The 22,721-nt window shown below is 40.1% G+C and overlaps 1 protein-coding gene across 1 annotated transcript; it reads right to left on the reverse strand.

Annotated features, from left to right (window-relative positions):
• Positions 1-11,865: 11,865 nt before the first annotated feature.
• LOC115787333 (dynein light chain 4, axonemal) lies at positions 11,866-15,966 on the reverse strand. The gene is made up of 4 exons (XM_030740037.1): positions 15,860-15,966; positions 15,324-15,403; positions 13,029-13,112; positions 11,866-12,922 (listed from the first exon to the last, which is right to left on the reverse strand). Exons 2-4 carry the CDS (start codon positions 15,393-15,395, stop codon positions 12,758-12,760), a joined length of 321 nt encoding a protein of 106 aa, XP_030595897.1. The 5' UTR covers positions 15,396-15,403; positions 15,860-15,966; the 3' UTR covers positions 11,866-12,757.
• Between the last annotated feature and the right edge of the window lie 6,755 nt (positions 15,967-22,721).

Below are 22,721 nucleotides of genomic sequence, written 5' to 3' on the forward strand. Positions count from 1 at the left end.
TGAGTTAGGTTAATGCTTGAATGAGTCATAGTCACATGGTTTAACAAAGAAAAAGAATCATTCTGCTGAAAATGGTCAGATACAAGGACTGGAGTGAAAATGAGTAAAAAAAAAACAGCAAATGACCAAAGAAAAATTTTCAAAGACCTTCAGAAAGCCTGAAGAATTGCTCAAGACCACTTCACTTTGTCTGGCTCCTTGGAAGCAAAATATAAAGAAATGAGGAGTTGCTCAAGACCTTTGTATGTTACTGTAGCTCAGTATTACATGGCCTTTACAGTGTTGCAACTTACCAATGCTAATGCACCCCCCCTACTTTTGATAGTTTTTGAACCATGTGCTGTTAATGACAATCATCCATCTCCTCTTTAACCTCCTGGATGTATCATTTTTTTAAAAAAAAGTAATTATTCACTGGACAGATTTCACTTCAGTCCATCTTAACTGAGTTTGGAACAGAAGAAGTTTCTAGATCTTCTTGGTATTTCTTGGCATGGTAGAGTTCATTTTTTTCTAAAGTTCACGCTAGTGATGGGAATTCCAGCTCTTTTCAGAGAGCCGGCTCTTTAGGCTCGGCTCCCAAAGAAGAGCCGGCTCTTTCAGCTCCCAAATGGCTCCTTAGATTTTAATTTTTTTTAAAAAGTGTAAAATGAATTACTAATGTAAAAACATACATTAGGCCTATATCAAATTTTTTTTATATACTCAACATATAATAGAGTGCTCCAAATACAAATTATAAAACAAAAGATTGGAAATCAGAAAAAACAAGGGCCTTTGAGGAGTTGATCCTGTTTCTCCTGCCTGATGACCTGCCCTGTTTTGTTCTTCTAATTACACTGATGGATGAGTAATTCGTGCAGGTTGTCTGTGCAGGTTGTTTGTGAAGCCTGCTCGATATTAAATTTTAAATTTGCAGTCTACACTCTGTCTATCACATTAATCCTTTAACACCAGGCGATCGCTGCTGAATCATGGGTTTCCTGACTTTACTAGCCACAAACAGCTGATTAAGATGTAGCGTCTCACTGCAGAGTCAGCCAAAGGAACTGCGGTCAAAGGAACTTGATCAGCTGGCTTTTTACCATAACTCAGCGACCATTAGTGCTATCGAAAAAATTCAAACGCTTCCTGAAAGCTCAGAAATTGCACTTCACAGTCATGTATTGGTATTACAGTATTTGTTGCCGGAAGTTCGCAAATGCCGGCACTTTTGAAGTACGCTGTGTCTGCTTCGACATGTTTGGAGGTATAAGGCTAAAATGTGTCCAGTCTTTACTACGTTTTCCGTCACTCATTTTCCTCAACGTTCCCGCGCGTCGTCTCTATGTAATGCACAACTTCTTTTAGCTCTTTTTTTGCAGGAGCCCCTCCCTCTCTGGTGTTTGTTTACTCGCTGCCAGTGTCATTGGACCCCCCCCCTCCCCTCCCGCTCAGTGTAAACGATCATATGCTACCATTCATCTTAACCAATCACGTGCAGCTTCCACAAAAAAAAAAAAAAAAGAATAAAAAAGAAACGGCTCACTATCAGGAGCCGGCTCCGGTCGTTCTCTTCAAAGAGCCGGCTCATTCGCGACCGACCCATCACTAGTTCACGCAGTGATTTCCACTAAAGAATCACATCTGGTTTTAAATGCAAGATCACTAATATCCAGTACTGCTTTCTGTAATGTCGTTATGATGATTTCTAATTATGTGGGGGCATGCCTGCATGTTTTATTAGAAATCACTGCATTCACATTTTACACAGCGTCCCAAATTTTGTGGAAATGTCCCACATACATATCACTTTATCTTCAGTCTGTTGGAAGCATCATCGAAGCAGACTTCTTAATCAGGCGGTGGGCGAGACAGATGTTTCATATTCTGCATGTGTGCTGAGACTTTGATTCAAGTACCTCCGGCTTCATACAGAGTCCCATAGGATACACTGTTTCTGTGAAGTATGGCTTTTTAAAGTCTGTGTGTGTATGTGTGTGATCGTGTAGAGAGATCCACGTGAATTATACGAGAGCACTCCCCAAAATCCACGTGTCACACCAGCTATATGGTATTTACTGACATCGTGACTCATCTATATCAGCTTAATGGAATAATTAAAATAGATTTACTTTGAGGATTTCCCTGTATTCTCAGAGGTGATTGTTTGAATTTAATTATTCATCGTCATTTATAAAACATTGACGTTTTGGATTACAACATGAGCTAAATGCAAATGAAGAAATAGAAATACACATCATAAAATCCACAGTGGGATTGAAAGCTGTTAGAAATGGGAGGAATTAAAACATGTTTTTTTGCGTCTCTGAAAAATGAATACACAAATGTAAAGGACTATTTTAAGACTCATTTTCAGGACTTGCCGGATGAGCAAAAAGGAGATAATAATAAGGCAGTGAAAAGGGTGAAGATGAAAGCTTACTACTGTTTTTTGGTTTGTTTCAGTTTTTCGTTTTTTTTTTTAACCGAGCACTTCTACAATTGAAGTAGAAGGAACATTTGTTGGTAGATACAACTGCGCTGGCCTGTGTTATGCAGACAGGGTTCATATTGAAGAAATGGGGATGTTAACATTGGCAGTAGCCGCTATCAAGCTAACAATAGCTACAAAATAAAGTAGCATATAGCACAGGCTGATGGGAATGTGTTGCAGATTTTGCAGGTATTTGGTCATGAACCAAAGAACTTGATGATTTTGGTGTAAACAAAAATTTACACTTTATAATAAATTCACCCCTCAGACACCCAAAGCGAGAAACCACGACTACCTCTAGGCCTAACCTCAGAGGTTAGCTGTAAGCTGGCTAGCCATAGATTGTGTGTGCAGTTCTTACATGCCTGTCTGTTTAGCTCAGCCACTGACTCATTTCAGTCCACCAGGAATTCTAGTTATTTCTGTTATTTTCCTCCAGTCTCTCTCCTTTTTTCACCCTTCTCTCTCCATTTAAAGCTCGACTCAACCCACTTCAGTTGGCTTGGTTTGGTATTTATGACTCATTTTCACTCAAGTTTTATCTTTTTGATCAAGAACTTTAGGGATGTTTGCAAAGCCGCTTTAAAGTGTCTCAGTAAGATGACGGTTACAGTACACGATCCACTTTAATGGTCCTTGACATGCCATCCAGGTCTCTGACGCGTAAGAGCTGAACAGCATCCATTCAAAATGTGTTCCCTAAACAGATGTTTTCATCATGGAGGAGGACACTCTAAAACATTAAGCAGGTCTTCAGTTGGATTGCAATAAGGTGACTTTGAAGGCCACTGACAAAAAAAAGACAAAATAAGAATGATTACATGAGAAATACATTTCATTTGATGCTTTGTTTCATTTAAATTAAGTCAAAATTAATACCAGGCACAAGGGTGGTGCAGTGTTAAAGACTTTCACCTAGCAGCATGAAGGTCCTGGGTTTGAATCTGCTTGTCGCTTAGGGTTCCCCTACATTGAGCTTGCATGTTCACCCAGTACCCGAATGTTCAATGTTCCTGGGCAACTCTGCTCTGCTTCCAGCAATCGTGATACACACTGGAACTTGTCCAGTGTACCAAAACAGGAAGCCTTCAGCTTAAGTGTAGCTTTGAGGAAAATGAAGCAGATGCAGGGAGACAAATCTGACAGTGACCTGAGTAGGTCACGGAGCACTCTGAAATTAGCACATGCCATTCAGAGGTACACAAAGAGACGACCTTGAAGGGAAGATTGTGCACGTTTAAATCAGGTGGGTTTTTTTTGTGTTCTGCACTTAGATGTGAAACTGATGATTGCACCTCATACATATTTCTGTTTCCTTATCCCTCCAGTGTAAGATGCAATTTGCAAACACTATTGATTCTTTTTCTGTTGCATCAGCTGGCTGAAGGTCTGCCTGTGCAGGCAACACTCAGAAACCTTGGTGAGATGTATACATGCAGCAGTATTTTACTTTAGTGTTCTCCAATTAGCGTATTTAGATTTCTTATAACCAAGCTAAAGGCCTGTCCAAGTTTTCTAAATTCATCTTGCAAAGTTTACAGCAACAGGATACTTCAAAAACTCCAACCAGTACAGGAAACTCCAGTCGATGTGAACACAAACTCTGAACTCTCTGTGAGCCGGCAGAATTTAATAATAAAAAGATTCTTGTGAAACCCAACAATGATTTATATAAAGTTTTAAAAATACACGAAGTTGCCTGGTTGATAATTCAGTAACTGGAACTGTGACTACTTTAAATTCAATTTAAAGAGTCCTTGAACCCTTTTGCCTTCCTGCTTATTTAATTGAAGCAGCATCCTTGTTTAGCCTTGCAGCTAGTGAATGTGGTCTCTGTTAGATGTGGTTTTCAGAGTTTCCAGCACCATACACAGCGCAGCTCATATTTCAGGACCCCCGAAGCCACTAACATGATGTAATTTGTATTCGCCCTCTTGGTTTAGTTGACACATTCTGCAGGTGAAACAAAAAGTTTTCAAAATAATGAAAGAAATCAATCATAAGATTGGACTCGCGCAGCAATGCAGCTGCGACTTTATTATCTTTCCTTCCAACATTTTGTTTCACGTCTCGTCAGTGACTCACTTTTCCTCTGATTCATTCTCTCCATTTCTCCCCCTTACTGATTGCAATCAGGATCTTTCAATTTTATCCACACATACACCAACACCACCCTTTTTTTTTTCTTTTTCTTTTTCTAAGATGAGTCTTTAAGATGAGTCAAATGAGTCTTTATTCTCATTTGATTGCACTGCCCTCTCTGTTTTCCAAACACTCATGTTTGCCTTTGGTTTCAGCCTGGAGGAGAGCTAATGAAATGCACAGCCACAGCTACTGCTGGTCAGAGCCGGGGCTGACTCACGCACACATTTGCGGAAAGACCCACATGCACACACTGATATTAATATTGGATTGTGTTTCTTATTTCTCATAAAAAAGGAGCCTGCCAGCAACGTTCAGATGAAAGATTTATCCCTCCTGCTCTCTTCTGTCATCCTCTGTCACACCGCCCGCCCATCTCTAAGTGTTGTCTCCTGACACTCTCCTCTCACTCTTCTACCCTCCAACCCTCTGCACCTTTGTGAATCTGTGGGTTTTGAACCTTTAAAAGGCCATATTCTCTCTTCACACTTATCCTCATTTTTCAGTACCAGCTACTGAATTTTAAGAGTTGTCAGTCACTATATTCTCAAGCACCAAAGGATTTCTTTTCTCTTTTACATCCTGTGTCATTCATGAACACACACACACACACACACACACACGCAGGGATGCTCCAACCTTCCGCTTACCATCACAGGTGGTAAGGAGGTTGCTAAGAGACAGCACTGAGCTTTTCCAACACACAGAGATGCTTCAAATGAGGACACAGTGTGACGGCAAAGAAAAAAGAACTGATTAAAGTTCAGCATCGACAGCTAGAGGACTAATCTTGGGTGTAGTTTCGTGGGTAATAAAACCCCATTTTCCATGGGTTTTTCTCATTGACTGTCGCTATAACAACACAAACAAAAGCCTCACCCCTGCTAGGCTTTTTGGGACATCTAAAAAAAAAAAAAAGAACATTGCTGTGATCTTCTGTAATGTTTCCCTGATTCATTTGAAGCTAATATGACAGATTAAAGCTGCAATAAGCCATATTTTAGTTTAACAAAATAAAAAATAAAAAAACACACATTTTCTGACTAACTACACATTTTCCCACCGGTCTTTAGCATTGGTCCATCCCTTGTGATCAAACCACACTCGAATGGTTTAATGGTGGCCATTGAGATGTCTTCAGGCTTGGACTCTTTTAGATTAGATTCAACACACTGTCATTGTGCGCACAAGGCACACAACAAAATGATGGTTCCAGATCACTCATCCAGAGACGAGCATCTGCGGTCATGCAGCCGGCGCTAGGATGTTGCAGGAGGAGGTACAGATCACTACCTGTGCCCACTATGATGCATCAGGGAACACCCATTAATTACACATCATGTTATTGTAGAGCAGGCCTAGAATGCACCATGGAAGCTCAATGTGTACTACATGTTTGCCAAACATTGTCTTCAGTTTGATATTTTATATTTACGGCATACTGTAGATGAAGATCAGACCACATTTTATGAGTAATCAGTGTGGAAATCTCGGTAATCCTGAACACAGTAGATCAGGATTAGGAGCCAGTTATGATGTCTGTTGAACAATTAAGCAACCGCTTGCCAGCTAAGAGGCTACAGTTTTTCTGTTTGTCCAAATTTAAAACAATAGCCGAGGGCTGCATCTCCACAACCACTTGTGTCTCTTTTACCCTTGTTAAAAAACTAGATAAATATAAATCTATATTTTTATTCATCACTTTTTACATTCTCCAATTATAAAAGTTGTAATCAGAAATAAATTTGTGTGTCACTGACTGCATCTTCCTGACCTCCTGGCACTGTATCCTCTTCATGTTGATGAACTTCAGCAGTGGTGGCTGCAAAGGATGTAAACACAGAAATGTCTAGTACTGATTCACCCTGGATATTAGTTAAAAATCCAAAAAATAAAAGTCACAGAAGAAAAACATAATTTAACTCTTCATATTAATTTCCAAATCTCCCTGCTTATCAGTATGTATGATCTGAGACTGGACCATCCATTTTCTTCCAATTATCCAAATCAGGGTCGTGGGGTGCTGGAGCCTATCCCAGCTCCACTCTAAAATTTAATAAATGCAACAAAACATGGTGTTAGTGTAGTGAGACTGAAAAGTCAAAGTACCAAATCATCACAAAGAGACCACTGCAGAGGAGACAGTGAGCGGGATGGACAGGATTAGAAATGAGTGCATCACAGGGACAGCTCAGGTTGAGCAGTTTGGAGACTAAGTGAGAGAGACGGTTTAGACGTGTCCAGAGGAGGCATACAAATGATGTGTATATAAGAAATATGGAGCTGCCAGGCAGGAGGATAAGAGGAAGCCCTCAGAGGAGGTTCATGGATGTAGCGTAGGAGGGCTGATGTGATTGAAGAGGACACTATGGATAGGGTGAGATGGAGGCAGATGATCTGCTGTGGTGACCCCTGAAAGGGAGAAGAGGAGTACTGAGTAGTGTGGTGAAAAAATTTCAATTATTTACACGTTAGTAATGTTGATTGGCTAATTTTTACTTCACAGACTGTGTCATTTTCATTATAAGGCCCAAATATGTCTGTGCCATACAAACGTTTAAAGACATAAAAGCATGCTAACTATAGAACAAGAGGGTCTTTTTAATTATTCTACATCAACTCACACTTGGAAACTGCAAATTTGGCATTATGGAACCGCACTCAGTATGCAATATTTAAGAAGAGACTGTTAAGATCAGCAGTAAAAACAGTACCACGCACATAGCTTGTGTTGTATTTTAGAGATGTGTGCGATTTACCCCAGGTGGCAATGTGCCTGTAAGTTCAGTGAAAACTCTGAAGAGCCTCTTGCAGGATAACAACCCTTTTCTCCTGCACTGGGGGAGGAGAGCAGTTCAGGGCTGAACCGAAGCAAACCTGCAGTGTGACGCTCAGTGTGGTTCTTTGTATAAATATTTAACAATGCAGAGGAGACACAAGGAGAAGGAGGAGATTCATAAAGACTGTCTGAGGTGAATAATGAATGAGGTGCATCACAGGGTGGAATAAATGTTTATTGTCACAAGACCCACGGGATTAATCTGAGCGTTGTTACTATAATTGCACAGCGTACAGGCGCCTTCGCATGAAACAGGCCAGAAAAATCTAGGTGAACATGTCGTTGTATTAGACTGGCATCATCAGCCCGAGCAAATCCACATGTATCCCTGTCAAATCCATGTTAGTCGTTAAGCCTAGGTGTTTACAGCGTTTTGTAATTTAGCGATTCTAAAAATGGAACAGTCGAAATCGACAATCCATAAATTTGTTTTGCTAAGAGCGGTTTTCTGAGAAGTAGAGAAAAACTTTGGTGTTGTTAGTGTTTAGTATTTTTTGCATCAGTACTGCAGTGTCTTTAATTAAGAGGCTTTCCTGCATCATTAATACTCACACTACACAAAACAGCTGATAAATCACGTGTACGGCCGAGGAGCACCCTCTAGAAGTCCAGTGGAATCAGCGTTGTAGACACTGCATTGTAGAAGTGACACTGCAAACCAGGATGATCTCAACAGTCCACATTTTTAAAGAGAATCTGAGGAATTTTTCACAAAGTTCAGTTATTACTTTTAATAACAACTGTTTATCTGTTACACAACAAACTGAAAATCTGGGCTTGTTGTAGCCTGCTATATTACATTATTGAGTGTAGCTGTTGACCAGGGGTTAAGAAAGAGACCAGCTGCAAGCCTGACCTCCTCCCGTAGAGTGCAGGGTTAAGCATGAGTGTGTGGGATTGTGGGATTGTGTGTGTGTGCAGTCTGAATACTCAGTTCAGTGGAGGGATCACCTGCTTCGGAGCTCTGTGTGTTTCTTGAGCACCACAAGAAGAGGTGGTGGGCGACTACGGAGGCAGGCTGTAGGCTGTCCACTTAATCAGAAGTTCGGAATGGTGCTGGAATTATTGACTGAATTATTTTGTATTTTTTAAGTTTTTATTGAGTGGGCAAGATGCAGTTTTAGTCGGACTGGCAGTGGATAGGCAATGATGAGCAGCCCAGTGCAGGTGGTGGTGTTTCTGATTAAGCTGAGAGATATAATCTCTCCGGCGTGTCCTGGGCCTACACCTCCTCTTGGTAGGACGTGTCCAGAACATCTCAAGCAGGAGGCGCCCCAGAGGCATCCTAGTCAGATGCCCGAACCGCCTCGACTGGCTCGTTTCAATGTGGCGCATCATATTTAATGTTTTCTGACATTTGAACAAAAAACGTTTAAAATGAAAAATCAGATTTTATTAAAGATATTCACCTCTTAAAGGAGTAAAATCACCTTGAGGCATGAGAACAAAAAGGCCAAATGCCTCCAGAGAGATGTTAGAGGAAAACCGCAAAGAACATTACCATGTGCTTTATTACCGTTTGTGAGTGCTATTTTTAGAGCTAATAGACATAAAAGGCCTGTATTTCTATTTTGGTGGATCCAGTTTTGTGCTGAACTAGTCGGGGACAGTCAGAAAATAAGGCACTGCCACTTTTTTGCCATTCCCTTCATAAAATGAAAATATTGTGACACTGCAGACAACAGTGTGGGCATAAAAGCAATGGTGAGAGGACACATTGGCAAGCGTGGTAGTATTTGTGAGTGCAGGTTGACCCAGTGTGGGGTCATGGTGTTTTGGATGCACAAAAACTGGGGCAGAAGCTGCCAGATTCTGGTAATCTGTCAATAGTGGTTGCTCCCCTCCCTCTGATGCTGAGCCAAAAAAAAGCCTTCTGCACACTGAGAAAGCAAACACACACTTAATGTCACCTGCTTCTTTCAAAACAATACTGGATTAATATAAATGTCAGAATCCCAGGAAATCATTGCAACAAGATTATTAGTTATTATTAGTGTTATTCACCTCACCCGCCGCTGATTTAAATGTTGTGGCTGATTGGTTTAGATCGCCTGTTAATTTCAGGGCTGAGTGTAACATAAGGATGAGATCAGAGCGCTCGTCTTTAGCAGCATTGTAGACGTAGGTGTTATATTTCACTGAGACTGATTTTTACAGATGCTACACTGATACATTTAAAATAGATTACCTGAACTTGAGCGACCCTCACTGAAGCCGCAGAAGAAGCAACAAGCTACAGTTGTGTTCAAAATAATAGCAGTGCATTCAAAAACATGAATAAAGCTCAGAATCCTTATAATAGTTTTTGTTTCCAGGCATTGGGAACACTGCACATTATATTCTAAGTCAAGACATTAAGAAAAATGTATCAATTTTTTAATTACTTGACAGAAAATGAAGAAAAATGAATATTAGGCTGTTAAAAAAATAGCAGTGTCTGCATTTTTCTTTACAAACTCAAATATTTACTGTATAAATGGAAAAATCTCTAAACTAATATTTAGCTGGATAACCACTGTTTCTGAGAAGTGCTTCACATCTGTGTTGCATGGAGTCGACCGACTTCTGGCACCTGTGAACAGGTATTCCAGCCCAGGATGATTTGACAACTTTCCACAGTTCCTCTGCATTTCTTGGTTTTGTGTCAGAAACAGCATTTTTTTTTTTTTTTTTTTAATGTTTTCTATCAGATTAAGGTCCGGGGATTGGGCTGACCACTCCATACAGTAACTTTAATTTTGTTGGTCTGGAACCAAGGTGCTGCTTGCTTATTAGTGTGTTTGGGGTCGTTGTCTTGTTGAAACACCCATTTCAAGAGCATTTCCTCTTCAGCATAAGGCAACATGACCTCTTCAAGTATTCTGATATATGCAAACTGATTCATGATCCCTGCTGTGTGATAAATATGCCCGACACCACAGTAAGAGAAACATCCCTGTATCGTGATGCCTGCATCACCATGCTTTACTGTCTTCAGAGTGTACTCTGGTTTGACTTCAGTGTTTGGGGGTTGTCTGACAAACTGTCTGCAGCCCTTGGACCCAAAAAGAACAATCTTACTGTCACCAGTCCACAAAATTTCTCCATTTCTCAACAGGCCTGTCGATGTGTTCTTTGGTAAATTATATCCTCTTCAGCGTGACTTTTTTTAACAGTGGGACTTTATGGGGGCTTCTTGCCGACAGATTAGCTTCACACAGGCGTCTTCTGATTGTCACAGACCTCACAGGTAACTTCAGACTGTCTCTGTCACCCTGGAGCTGAGTCATCAGCTGAGTCTTTGCCATTCTGGCTACTCTTCCATCCATTCCAATGGTAGTCTTCTGTTTTCATCCACGTCTCTGGTTTTGCTTTGCCATTTTAGAGCACTGAGACCATTTTAGCAGAGCAGCTTACCATTTTCCACATTTCTTTATATGTTTTCCCCTCTCCAATCAACATTTTAATCAAAGTACGCTGTTCTTCTGAACAATGTCTGGAACAACCCATTCTTCTCAGGTTCTCAGAGAAATGCATGTGTATCATGTGCCAGCTTCATCCTTAAATAAGGGCCACCTGATTGGTTTTTCACAGAATAAATGACCTCACATGCCCCTTCCATTGAATTATTCAATTACACAGACTCAGGAGCATACATGTCATGAATGTTGGGTCTGTTGGTTTTCTATGACTCTGTAATAATTTCTACTAAAAAACAGTGATCTGGTTACTCATGTTGGAGTGAACACAACTGTAGATGTTCTTGTTGGATCCAACAAGGAATTCATCGAAAATATATAAGCATTTATTTTAACTTTATGACATCTTATTTTTTATCTGATAAAACACATCCTTAGCTTTTAGTGGGAAATAACATTTAAACTGTAAACGAGACTATATTTTTCAACAAAACTCTCCAGCTTCTCTGGGAAATCATGTCTGAGTCAGGCCTTCACCATCCCAGCACTCCATCACTGATGTTTTTGTTTTTCCTGCATGAACATAAAGCCTTGACAGATTTTTTTTTAAAAAGCATTTTTATTCTCCTCCTCTGTGTATTTTTCTCTCCTTAAAAAGCCACGCAAAAGCAGCTGCTGGCATTTTATTCCTCTGTGTGAAGCGTATATTTCATTCTTTCAAATTCACTTGCACTGATACATGAGACAAATGTCATTTTCAGTGCTGGATGCAGTCACTACTGTCAGTATAATTGGCTTGACTATGTTTCAAGGACAAATCATATCCCTTCTAACAGTTCCAGTTTGCTCTCAGCTTGCCACAAATCTCCTTTTGTCTCAGCAGATAGTTCACATAAACTGCATTTATCATAAAGTTAACCCAAAATATGCAGCGTGAACCGCAGTCACTGTAATGGAAGCTCTTTAGTCACTTGCAAACACAGCAAAGAACAAAAAAAGAGGCGATTAGCTTCCTTTTTAACCACATTTCAGTTTATTATACAATCAGGTCACTTCACACATAATGATCCATTCCAATGGATCATTAAAACTGGCATCAACATGAAAACAATCACATTGCTATTATCACCCAGTGGGGCGATGGTTTTATTAGAGATTATTACAAACACCTTAACAAGAAGAAAAGGTGGGGTCGGGTTCAGGGTTGAGCTCAGAAGACTCTGAGCCTTTAACTCGTAAGAAGATGACACTGTTCCTTAAAAAGAAGTGTTTTCAAGTTGCATCAAAATATGTACACATAAAAAAATCTTACAAATTTTATTGAAACACTAGTGCAGTTGGATAGAGAAAGACACGTGTAAAGTTACAGACGGCGTGGACGGCTTAGTGTTGCACAGTCTCCTCAAACTGCTGAGCTCGGCGATGACGTGATGCTGTTTCAAAAAAAACAGTGTGTGTCCAGCACACACAAACATAAACACACTCAACACAAGCACACGCTCCCTGCAGAGGAATGAGGGTAAAGGACATTGGAGACCCTGGCTGGCTGTAATTCTTGTAAAAGTTGAACTTGCTTGCACATGCATGCTCACAAATGTTATGGCCTCTTTTTTTCTTTTTTTTTCTCCAATGTATTTAATGGAGAGATGGACGGTTGAAAACAGAGAGGAAAAGAACAGCGACAGACAAGGCGAAAAGCTATTTTTAGACCTACCAGCCAAGTTGCAATCAAAATTCCCTTTCAACTATTTTCGCTGCCAACTGCATTTTTAAACAGGACGAGAGCTTCTGTTTTCTGTCACAGTGGCTGGTGACAAGTATAACCAGCATCTGGATGGTAGCTGGTGGTTCGTCTCCAACCCAGCGAGCATGTCAGAGGGGAGGATGGACAGAGAGAAGGTGCTACGAGCACTTCCACACGCACACGGCCAGGCTTCCTCCGAAGAACATGTAGAGCAGGTTCTTCACTTCATGCGTGACCTCGAACCCGAAGCCTTCACCGATCACCACGTGCCACGAGCTGCCAAATTTCTTGTCCATGGACTCCTTGATCATCTTTGCTGCACTCTATGAAGAGTTGTTAAGAGTGTGATTAGATTCCCTTACAGAAGCCCTATCAACACAACACAGAGAGCAGATCTGATCAGGCAAGCTGAGAGCAGAATATACACACCTCATTGTTGGTGGCATACTTTTCGCAGGCTGTAACACACAGCTCCATGGTCTCCACCCTCATTTCTTCTGGCATGTCTGTATGCTGAGGGCAAATAGATGATAAGTCTTTGCACTAAATGATAATGGCATAAATGTATACAAATCAGATAGCAATAAACACCAATTAAACTTAACATCAGTAAAAAAAGAAAATAAGATTTGGGAAGTAAACAGTATACATTTTGCTGGCGTTACACTTTGGGAGATTCTCAATGAACTGTACAGTTACGCTACTGTAGACAGGATGTAGAGCTAAAGGTTTGATCTCCTTATATTTTGTTTTTTTTTCAGTGTAAACAAGTGCATGAACTCCTTCTACAAGGCTGACTGAAATTGTCTGCATTTTTATCCTCAAACTCAAACAACACTGCATCCCCTCATCCTCTCCGACTGCCGGCTTTCCTTTTTTAACTCAACAACTACTCCTGACGTGGTCAGACAACGTGCCATGGGAGCCAGTTCTTTCCTCGCACTGTCTGTCATGGTGATGCTGTGTTTAGTCAGACTGTCCTCATCAAATGTGTGAATGCAGACAATAGCTGCAGGGTTTATTTTGCAGTCAAATGTTTCAGAAACAGTGAAGCAGTGCTTAGTAGCTGTTTGCTAATCTTAGACAACATGACGCCTGATGTGAGCCACACTTGAGCTCAGTTTCTGCACATTGTGTTACCCAGCGTGCACATGTTCAACGGCCAAATGACTATTGTGATATTCAGCCTATGCTCTTTGGTTTACTCAGAGAAGGAGAAGGTTGAAAATAATCACAAAAGTAACTCCTGCGTGGGTGTTAGACTGTCTGCATCCTTGTGAGGTAAATGTCACCGTCAGACAATGAGCGCGAAGGTCCACATGGACTCGTTCAGCAACCAAACCTTTATGCAGTGGAGTATATTCCAAGCCCCCTTTCGACTCATGCCTGCATGCTGCAGGTATGGCAGTGACAGAGACAGAGGACGGCTGCTGTCAGCCTGCAGCAAAGTTTACCAGAAACTTCCCACTGGCAAAGTAAACAAGCAGCTTTCTGTGTGGGTGTGAGATGAATTTTTCACACTGATGGTTGCTGAATAGGTGGTTTGATAAGCCTTTTATCAGTTTGTGAAGTTATTAGCCATTACATTAGCAAGTGGTCTCCTTGTCAACTATTAAACTATTTTACTCCACCTGAGTTCACTGTCTCAAGTTCCCGCTTTGCTGATCAGGGAGGAGAGGCCACAGCTTGACCATAAACAGCACTGGTGACAACAGCGTCCTCTTCACTACTGTTGTGTCATCAGCCTTTTCTTGTTGACAAATACAAGCAGCTTGGGCTGAATCTTATAATACTTTGTTTTCTTTGCACACAAGCTTCTAAATTATGCAAGATTCTTTGTTGTCATTTCTGCAGTTGCAAGGTACAACAGAAATAAAACAGTGTTTTGCCTGGAACGAAGTAGTGCAAACGAAGTAAAAACAATCTAACTAAAATATAAAAAAAAAACCAGCAATAAAGCCAGCAGCATTCACACAGAGTAGTGTTGAAGTGCATATACTGTACTGCACTGTGCAATTAAGACTGTGCAAAACAAAACAAGAATTGTGCAACAAATTAAACACTAATTCAACAAACTATATTTCAGAGTGCAGATGCGCTGACTCTTAGTGCCAAATGTAAGTCAAACACACACACCATCAAGTGTTGCATACCACCACTGCCATTTTCCCACTGAGTTTCCTACACTGACAAGAACAGCGTCTTTCTTTCAGTAGCATTAATTATTCCTCGATGGGAAAATACTGACTGCAAAAACTGCTTGTGAGTGAGGATTTGCATCACAGGTGGACTGTGATTGGTGGAAACACTGACTCTCACTGACTGCAGCTAATCAGATTTCCCAACAAGCTTTTTTTAAATAATCAGTTTAGGTGAACCCTGTGATTTTTAAGCTATGAATTAGTCTTTACAGTACCTACTGTGACCTGACGCTACAAATCAGTAACAGTCATGTTTGCATGTGAAGTGTTTCAGTTTGTAATGCTAGTTTTTCTGTTGTAGCCTGTGCTATACTGACTCTACCTGACATTCCCAAAAGCATTAATTAAAGCTGATCAAGTCCTTCACTCATTTATAGCCTTATCACACATCACAGCTGGATCCACTAAAACTCAGCAGCTAACATTTGCATAAGGTTTTTATTTCACATCATCACCCCAAACTAAAGTTTCATCCACACTCAGGACCTTCTTGTCCAGGTGAACTGTGCCACTTCCCTCCTACCCTGATGAGAGGAAAGCTGTGCAGTCTCTTGTAGTCGGCCTCTTCTTTCTTCCCCTCGCCAGTCCCAGCCATTCCGACACCTGCAAATAAAGCATGTTTCTGCGTGTTAAAACACCGTCTACGGAGCGTGTCACCGACTGTCACTTAATCAGGAGCAGCAGCTACTCTGCAGAGTCAGCTCACATCTGTAGCTAACATGACCTGTCTGGAGACGAGGTTAGCTAACATCACTTAGCCCTCACTGGCTGACAACAAGTCCCTCATCGTAGTCCACACCAGAATGAACGGTTTGACACTTAAACAGTGTCATCAGATATCACACATCACGGTAGGCTTGTAAACGCGACTGCAATTTACTAGGTTAGCAGCCCTAACTGGCTAATTAGCTTAGCATGTTTTCATGGCAAACATCTGATGCTACTGCTTGTTTTCTATCTAAAACTCGCCTTATTTACATCCACCGTCATACCGTAATGAGTTACCGTGTGTTATCGATACTTGCTAAATGTGGAGTGACGCAAAGATGAGTTACTTACGAAGCGTTTGCCCTTCGAAAACTTCTGCTACTTGACTCCCAGTTCGGTTGTTAAGGAGACATTTTAAACAAGAGAGATCCGTGGAGCGGAGCCCCGCCCAGCACTGCCGAGCTTCATTCCTATTGGTTCAGAGTCTGTCAATCAAGTGAAACGTAAACCACCCCTTTTCCAGAAGGCTAAAGTAACCATACTTTTCTTTATTTGATTTTTAATAATTCTTTCTTCACAAGTTAAAAAAAAAGAAACAAAGAAGTAAAACTACACCAGATTTAGCATCAGAAATACCCTTCATACTGTGTAAATGTGTAATTATATCTGATACATTTACAGCATAAAGACATAAGGAGCATTTTAATAAGAAGAAGAAGAAGAAGAAACAGCCTTTATTGTCCCACAGAGGGGAAATTTGGGAAATTTAATACTGACACTGATCGAGGTGGATCTAATTTTAACAGCTTTGTGATGCAGCATGATTATAATTTTAAAAAACTTACCTTGTGTGTAATTTTGTGCAGGTGTCCAGTTATATAATATAGTGGAAAACACACTGCAAGTCTCCTGAATTGAACTAGCATTAATTATCGTTTAATTTGGTACAGTGGTTTGAGGTAATGCACTCATCATCACTGTCTATTGTAATACCTGCATACATGTCTTTTTTTAAATTAGGCCACTCTCCTGTCGATCAGCCACAGCGTGGGTAAAACCTTTTTTATCCATCCTAATCAGCTCTCTGACAGTCTCTGACCCACATTCAGCTGGAAACATCTGCGAGGAATCCCCAGGTGGATTGATTTGACCCAGAATTGTCAGTCTGCTCTACATTTATGCACCCACAAGGACACAAAAACCAAACTCACACTCAGAAAAACCAGCAATGGTTCGAAAGAGAAATAATTCCACAATCTCTCAGTGAGAGTTGCATCCGCTCTTCGGGGTTGTACATTTAGCCTCAAAATGCTGCTGGAATAATCCAACCTGAAATACCAATGCAAGCATCTTAAAAAATAGATAAATAATCGACTCTCTTGTGGATTAGAGTGGATTATCAATCAATCCCAGAGAGGAATACGCTCAGATCACATAATAATCTTCCTCTCCTACTCTCTCGGTCTCCTCTGTTCTTGTCTCTATGATTAATTTCTGGAGAAAAATGCCTGTTGACCAAATGCTGGGATATTTTGACTCTCTCATCACCTCCTCTTTATCCTCCTCTCTGAACAGGGGAGTGCGCTGGCTCAGAGAAACACCGAGCCATTAACTAATTGCACAGCAGTGCATTATGTTATGAAATGATTTGGCAGGATTTCTGATCAGCCTAATTGACTCAGTTGGGTTACAACATGAGTTGGAGCACCTGATATGTGCAGTTTGACAGCACAATTCAAGTTCAAGCTCTGCTTACTATGTTTAATTGATCCCTTAAATCACATTGCGAAGCTTTAAAAGTCATAATTGACTTTTCTCAAAATGATTCTCAAAGCTTTTCTTTTTAAAGTCAAGCATCAATCCTTACGACACTTTCTCTTACAAATGTTTCCAGAGCTTTGAAACCTTCATCAGTTTTTTAATCATCATCTTTTTTTTTTCATTTTGAACCTTATCTGAGATGCTTTCATTTGTTTATCAAATAAACTGTCATGTTTATCAGAAAAATACACATATAAAATGGCGTCGTCTGTCCCACCATGGCTGAAAAATGATGCCAGTGGAGAACCAACATAAACTGCAGTTCCTCCAATGGCCACTCGAGGCTGACCATACAAATCAGTCCCCACAGACTCCCATGTTGAACTGCCTGGCTTTAATGCACACATGTATAATGAATATGTTCAAATCCTGTTTTTTTAAAGTTTGTATTATTAGGGGCATGACCACTTTGACTGACAGATGTGTGATAACTCAGGCATGACGTTAACATTTTTAAAGCTGGTTTCTGACAAACAGTATGACTCTGTGGTACATTCCTTCCAAAGTTTGTGCTTAAGGTTCAGTGTCTGAAATGACAGCAAGCTGTTAGTTAACACTAATTGTAGGTATCTGTGTCTATACTATGTAGCTTTATAAGCTTGCTAGCTTTAGCTGATAACTAAGTACCCAACTATCTCATCTAAATATGGTATAGTCATATTAAAAAAACAAAACAAAACAAAAGAAATTAATTGAATTAATTAATTAAAAGGGTAAGCAACAACCAGAAGCCGCTAATCAAATGCAACCAATTAACTGATCATCTACAAGTGTGAGCACCTCAATAAAAGCAGAAGTTTTGGCTGTTTGCTGGTGTGGAGAATTCAGGTATGTGTAAACACACCTTCCCAGGAGCAGAATTCAGAGAAAATTCACCCCAAGGTCAGACTGTGCAATGCCCAGTGAAACTGCAAAAAACCCAAGAGCTACATCAGTTAGCATGTTAAATCTCAAAGTTTCTGAAAGTACAATTAGAAAATGACTGAACAAGTATGGCCTGTTTGGAAGGGCTTCCAGCAGAAAGCCTCTTCTGTCTGAAAAGTACACAGCAGCACAGCTAAGGTTTGGAAGGTTGCATCTGAAAAAACAATAGGCTATTTTTTGTGTATTTGGATTAATTGCATTAAAAAAAGATAATCATCAAGCAGTTTTTAAAATAAATGAGTAGTAAACATACTGTGCTTGTCAATCAAAACTTTATTTATATAGCACTTTTCATATAATAAAGATGCTTCTCAAAGTGCTGTACACATGCACTCCCTTCACTGCACCTTCTGTCCCTACACCCCCACCTAGAGACATTTGGGCACCCACTAAGGCCCACTCACATAGTCTCTGCTGTAGGAAGGGAAAATGCTATCCTACCAAAATAATTAAGTAAAAACCTAATTATAAAAGCAACTAAGGTGAAATAACAAAAACTAAATAAATAAACATACGTGTATTAACAGAGGATTAAAACATGTCAGTAAGTAAATGAAAAGTAAAATAAAATAAATCGATAAACAGATACAAACACCTTAAAAAGCCAAACTAAAAAGGAAAGTCTTGAGTTTGATTTTAAAAATCCCAACAGTCCCAGCAGTCCTCAGGTAGGCTGTTCCATAAATGTAGAACTAAAAGATGCCTCTCCATGACTCCATAACTAACATTTTCCTATCTGAGGACCTGAAGGCTCTGCAGGGTTTGTAGGATAAAAGTAAATCAGAAAGATAAGAAGGCCTTAAACCGTTCATAGTCTCAAAAACAAACAAAAGGATCTTAAAATCAACTTTGAAAGTGACTGGAAGCCAGTGCAGAGACCCTAAAATTGGTGTAATGTGGGCTCTTTTGTTTAGTCTTTGTCAAAACACGTGCAGCTGGGTTTTGAAGTAGCTGTAGTGGTGATAAAAATTTCTTTGGAAGACCAGAAAGAACATTGCACTAATCAATCCTGCAAGTGATCAAAGCATGGATCAGTGTGTCTGCATTGGCTTGAGAGAGATACAATCAGACTCTTGCAATGTTCTTTAAGTGATAAAATGCAATTTTTTTTTTTTTTTTATGTGAGCCTCAAATGTAAGTTCTGAGTCAAATAATACACCAAGGTTTTTAACCTGCTCACATGGGTTTAGTGCAAGAGTCTAAAGTTTGTTACAAAGTTTCTCTCTCTGAGTTTTGGCGCCGATGATCAAAACCTCACTTTTTTTCTGGATTGAGCTGAATGAAGTTTGCTGCCATCCATGACTTAATATCCAAGATGCAGTTAAAAAGAGCATTGATTGGCTCTGTGTCATCAGGAGACACAGCAACATAGAGCTGTGCATCATTAGCATAACTGTGGAAACTTATGCCATGTCTCCTGATGATACCCCCTAGTGGCAGCATGTAAATGTTAAAAAGCACTTGTCCCAGAATTGACCCCTGTGGAACGCCATAGTTCACTTTGTATCACCTGAAGAAGCAATCATTGATACTTACAAAGAATCCTCTATTAGTAAGATACAATTTAAACCAGTTAAAATCAGTATCTGAGAGTAATTTACAATGTTCAGTAGTTCCTCCATAAATGAACCACAAACTGATTGAAAGGATGAAATGGGGATGGGGTCTAAAAGACAGGTAGTGTTGTTTAGCTGGGAGAGTACTTTTCTCAGCATCTTAGCATCAACCAGGACAAAATTCTCCAGTCTTTCTTTGTGTAAAAGGCTGACAGATGGAAAAAGGTGTGTTCTGGGACTCTTGAAGATTTGCTCTAATGTTATCAATTTTACTTCTGAAGTGGGCTGCAAAGTCCTCAGAGTTTAGATTAAAAGCCATGTCATTAAAATTTTTAAAACCAGGATTAATAAAACAGTCAATGGTAGAGAAAAGAAGTCTGAGTTTACTGTTTAAACAATCAATCATAAGATCAAGTGATGAAGGTAGAATTTCTGCTGGAATGACTTGAAGGAGGTCTATAAACCTCGCAGCCACTTCAGTGGTAAGATAGCTTCTCCTTACAGTTCTCTCAGCCGTGTTGTGTTGAACTGGACTGGTTAAACTAAAAAAGACGCAGTAGTGGTCTGAGAGGCCAAGTTCAGTGATTGATGTAATCTTCACAGGTAAACCATGGGTTATTATCAAATATAAACTATGTCCTTTGTTGTGAGTTGGCTGGGTGACATGCTGAGTAAAATTCAGACAATTTAAAATACCTAAAAATTCTGACACAGTAGAGTCAGGCTGATTATCGACATGCAGGTTGAAGTCACCAGAAATTAAAATCCTGTGCAATAGCTCTAAAGAATTCTGCAATAAAAGATGAACATCATTTTGATGGTCTGTAAAGTGTAATACATACAATGGGAGGACTGTTAAAAACAAAACCACTGTATACAAACAAAGTCAAATCTCCAAATTTAACGTCTTTAGAGCCAAGTGACTAAAATAATTGCTGCTGTTCCCCCACCCCCTTTTTCCTTCTCTCACAGGTTCTATGGAGCTTTTCTACTCTAGCACACAAAGTGCTTTCTTACTACAAGCCTCATTCACCCACAGACTTTCTTTCTTTCTTTTTTCATTCCCCGTCTATGCCTGAGTGGTTTTAGTCTAACATTCGCACAATCACACTCTGATGGAGGGATTGGGGGGGGGGGGGGGGGGGGGGGGGGCAACTTTTGGTTCAGTATCTTCCCCAAGGATACTTTGACATGCCAGGGATCGAACCACAGACAGTCTGTTCTGCCTCCTGAGCCACAGCCACCCTCAGATGTTTCACAATTGAATCAAGTGTTAAACAACTTCTAAAAATATACTGAGAGGCAGAAAGGAAGCATTGCATACCCCGATGAGAACCTCACAAAAAGCCAGAGGGCTGCTGGGTACGCTGAAATGAGAGTGTCAAAGCAAAGGAAAGAAGGAGATGGAAGTGTTTTTGACAGAAGATGTATTGAAAGTATGCCAAGAAAAACTTGGTGATATAAAGACCTTGAAGAAAGTATTTATCAAGAGGGCAAAGCATTCTGTAAATATTCAAAGCTAAGTATGAGATGAGGCCAGCTAAAAGTAGTTTGGATAATGGAAGCTAAGTTTTTAGAGCAAAGCAGTTGGCAGTGAAGAACTGCTCAGCTGTAAAATTATGAGAGGATCACTGAGAGCTGTTTGAGCTCATGACAATGAAGTGATGAGTTGCAGTGATAATAAAATCCATCTGTAATCTTCCGTTTCTGTAGTCATGAGCACGACTGACACCCTCGTCCCCGCCAAGTCTGCCCTGCACGATATGAGGAAAAAGAAAAAGTTCAGCAAGATTATGAAAAGGAATAAGATTTACTGTGAAAATTAATATTTGAGTTGTAGCAGGTGTCGGGTCACGTAAGGAATTTCATACTAAAATGCCACCCTTACACAGAGGTAATAAGGTATCTTTAATTCAACAGCTCGGGAAACAGACTGTTGGAGGGGTGAAAGGAACACGTCGTGTGACTCTGCTAACAAGCTGTGACAGAGGCGATATCAACAGAAAGATGGAGCCAGGAATCAGAAATTAACAATGAAAAACAATATTCACTGACTACATGACTAATTATCCATCTGAGTGACTGGCTGATGACTCTTGAAATATGTCCTTAAATCTCCATGTGGAGAGCCTCCGTGAGCGCTAATGTGGCTAACGCTGTGTTCAGACAGAGTTAAGCAAATCTTTTCCCATATCGTTCTCTCAGAGTCACCTGGTTGTTCATCTTGCTTGATGCTGCAAACCGAAGGCTCGAGTATTTCAAGGGAATCTCATTCATTTAAATTACAGACTACAAAGTGCCATAAACCAAGCTGTTTTATTACTGTATGAATCACAGCCAGTGTTAAAAGCTGTGTGACATATATTTATAGATTACCAAGCTAAAATGATCTCCAATCACACAATTTAACAGAGGTGATCTGATTTTTACCGGCAGTTCCATTGTCTGTAATATGTTATTTGCATGATTGCATTACAGTGATTATTTAGGCTTTTTCCAAATCAATTAAATCATATTGCTGGAGCAGTAACATCATAATAATGGCACATTTTGGGATTTTAAGCCCCCTAAAACTGAAATGAAACTGAACTGCTGGCTCCAAAAAAAAGGAATCCAAAAATTGAACAGCTTCACAGCAGACACGTGTTTACTCAGCCTGGTGCAAAAAAAAAAAAAAAAGGGTTTGGTTTCTCATTTCCTCCTTCGTATCACCTGCACAGGGAGCATTCTTTTATATAGCGTGCCAATTTAAACTCTAATTAGGCTTAAACTAAGGCACTATTAGGCATGTGGCAGGTGGGTGTTGTTGAGCCCTGTTCACTTTCTTGTTTATATTCAGCTGTAGGAATACACATGATAAAATATGGACGTAGCTTCTGCGTCTGGAAAGTGAGGCCAAAACAAACATGCCA

Source organism: Archocentrus centrarchus, chromosome 1 (assembly GCF_007364275.1).
Source record: "Archocentrus centrarchus isolate MPI-CPG fArcCen1 chromosome 1, fArcCen1, whole genome shotgun sequence".
Classification (NCBI taxonomy): domain Eukaryota; kingdom Metazoa; phylum Chordata; class Actinopteri; order Cichliformes; family Cichlidae; genus Archocentrus; species Archocentrus centrarchus.

Excerpts from the sequence above, each read along its gene's own strand:
- LOC115787333 (XM_030740037.1), bottom strand. The coding sequence starts at position 15,395 with ATGGCTGGGACTGGCGAGGGGAAGAAAGAAGAGGCCGACTACAAGAGA. Across the intron at positions 13,113-15,323 it reads ACAGCTTTCCTCTCATCAGG|CATACAGACATGCCAGAAGA; the intron begins GTAGGAGGGAAG and ends ATTTGCCCTCAG. Across the intron at positions 12,923-13,028 it reads AGTATGCCACCAACAATGAG|AGTGCAGCAAAGATGATCAA; the intron begins GTGTGTATATTC and ends AACTCTTCATAG.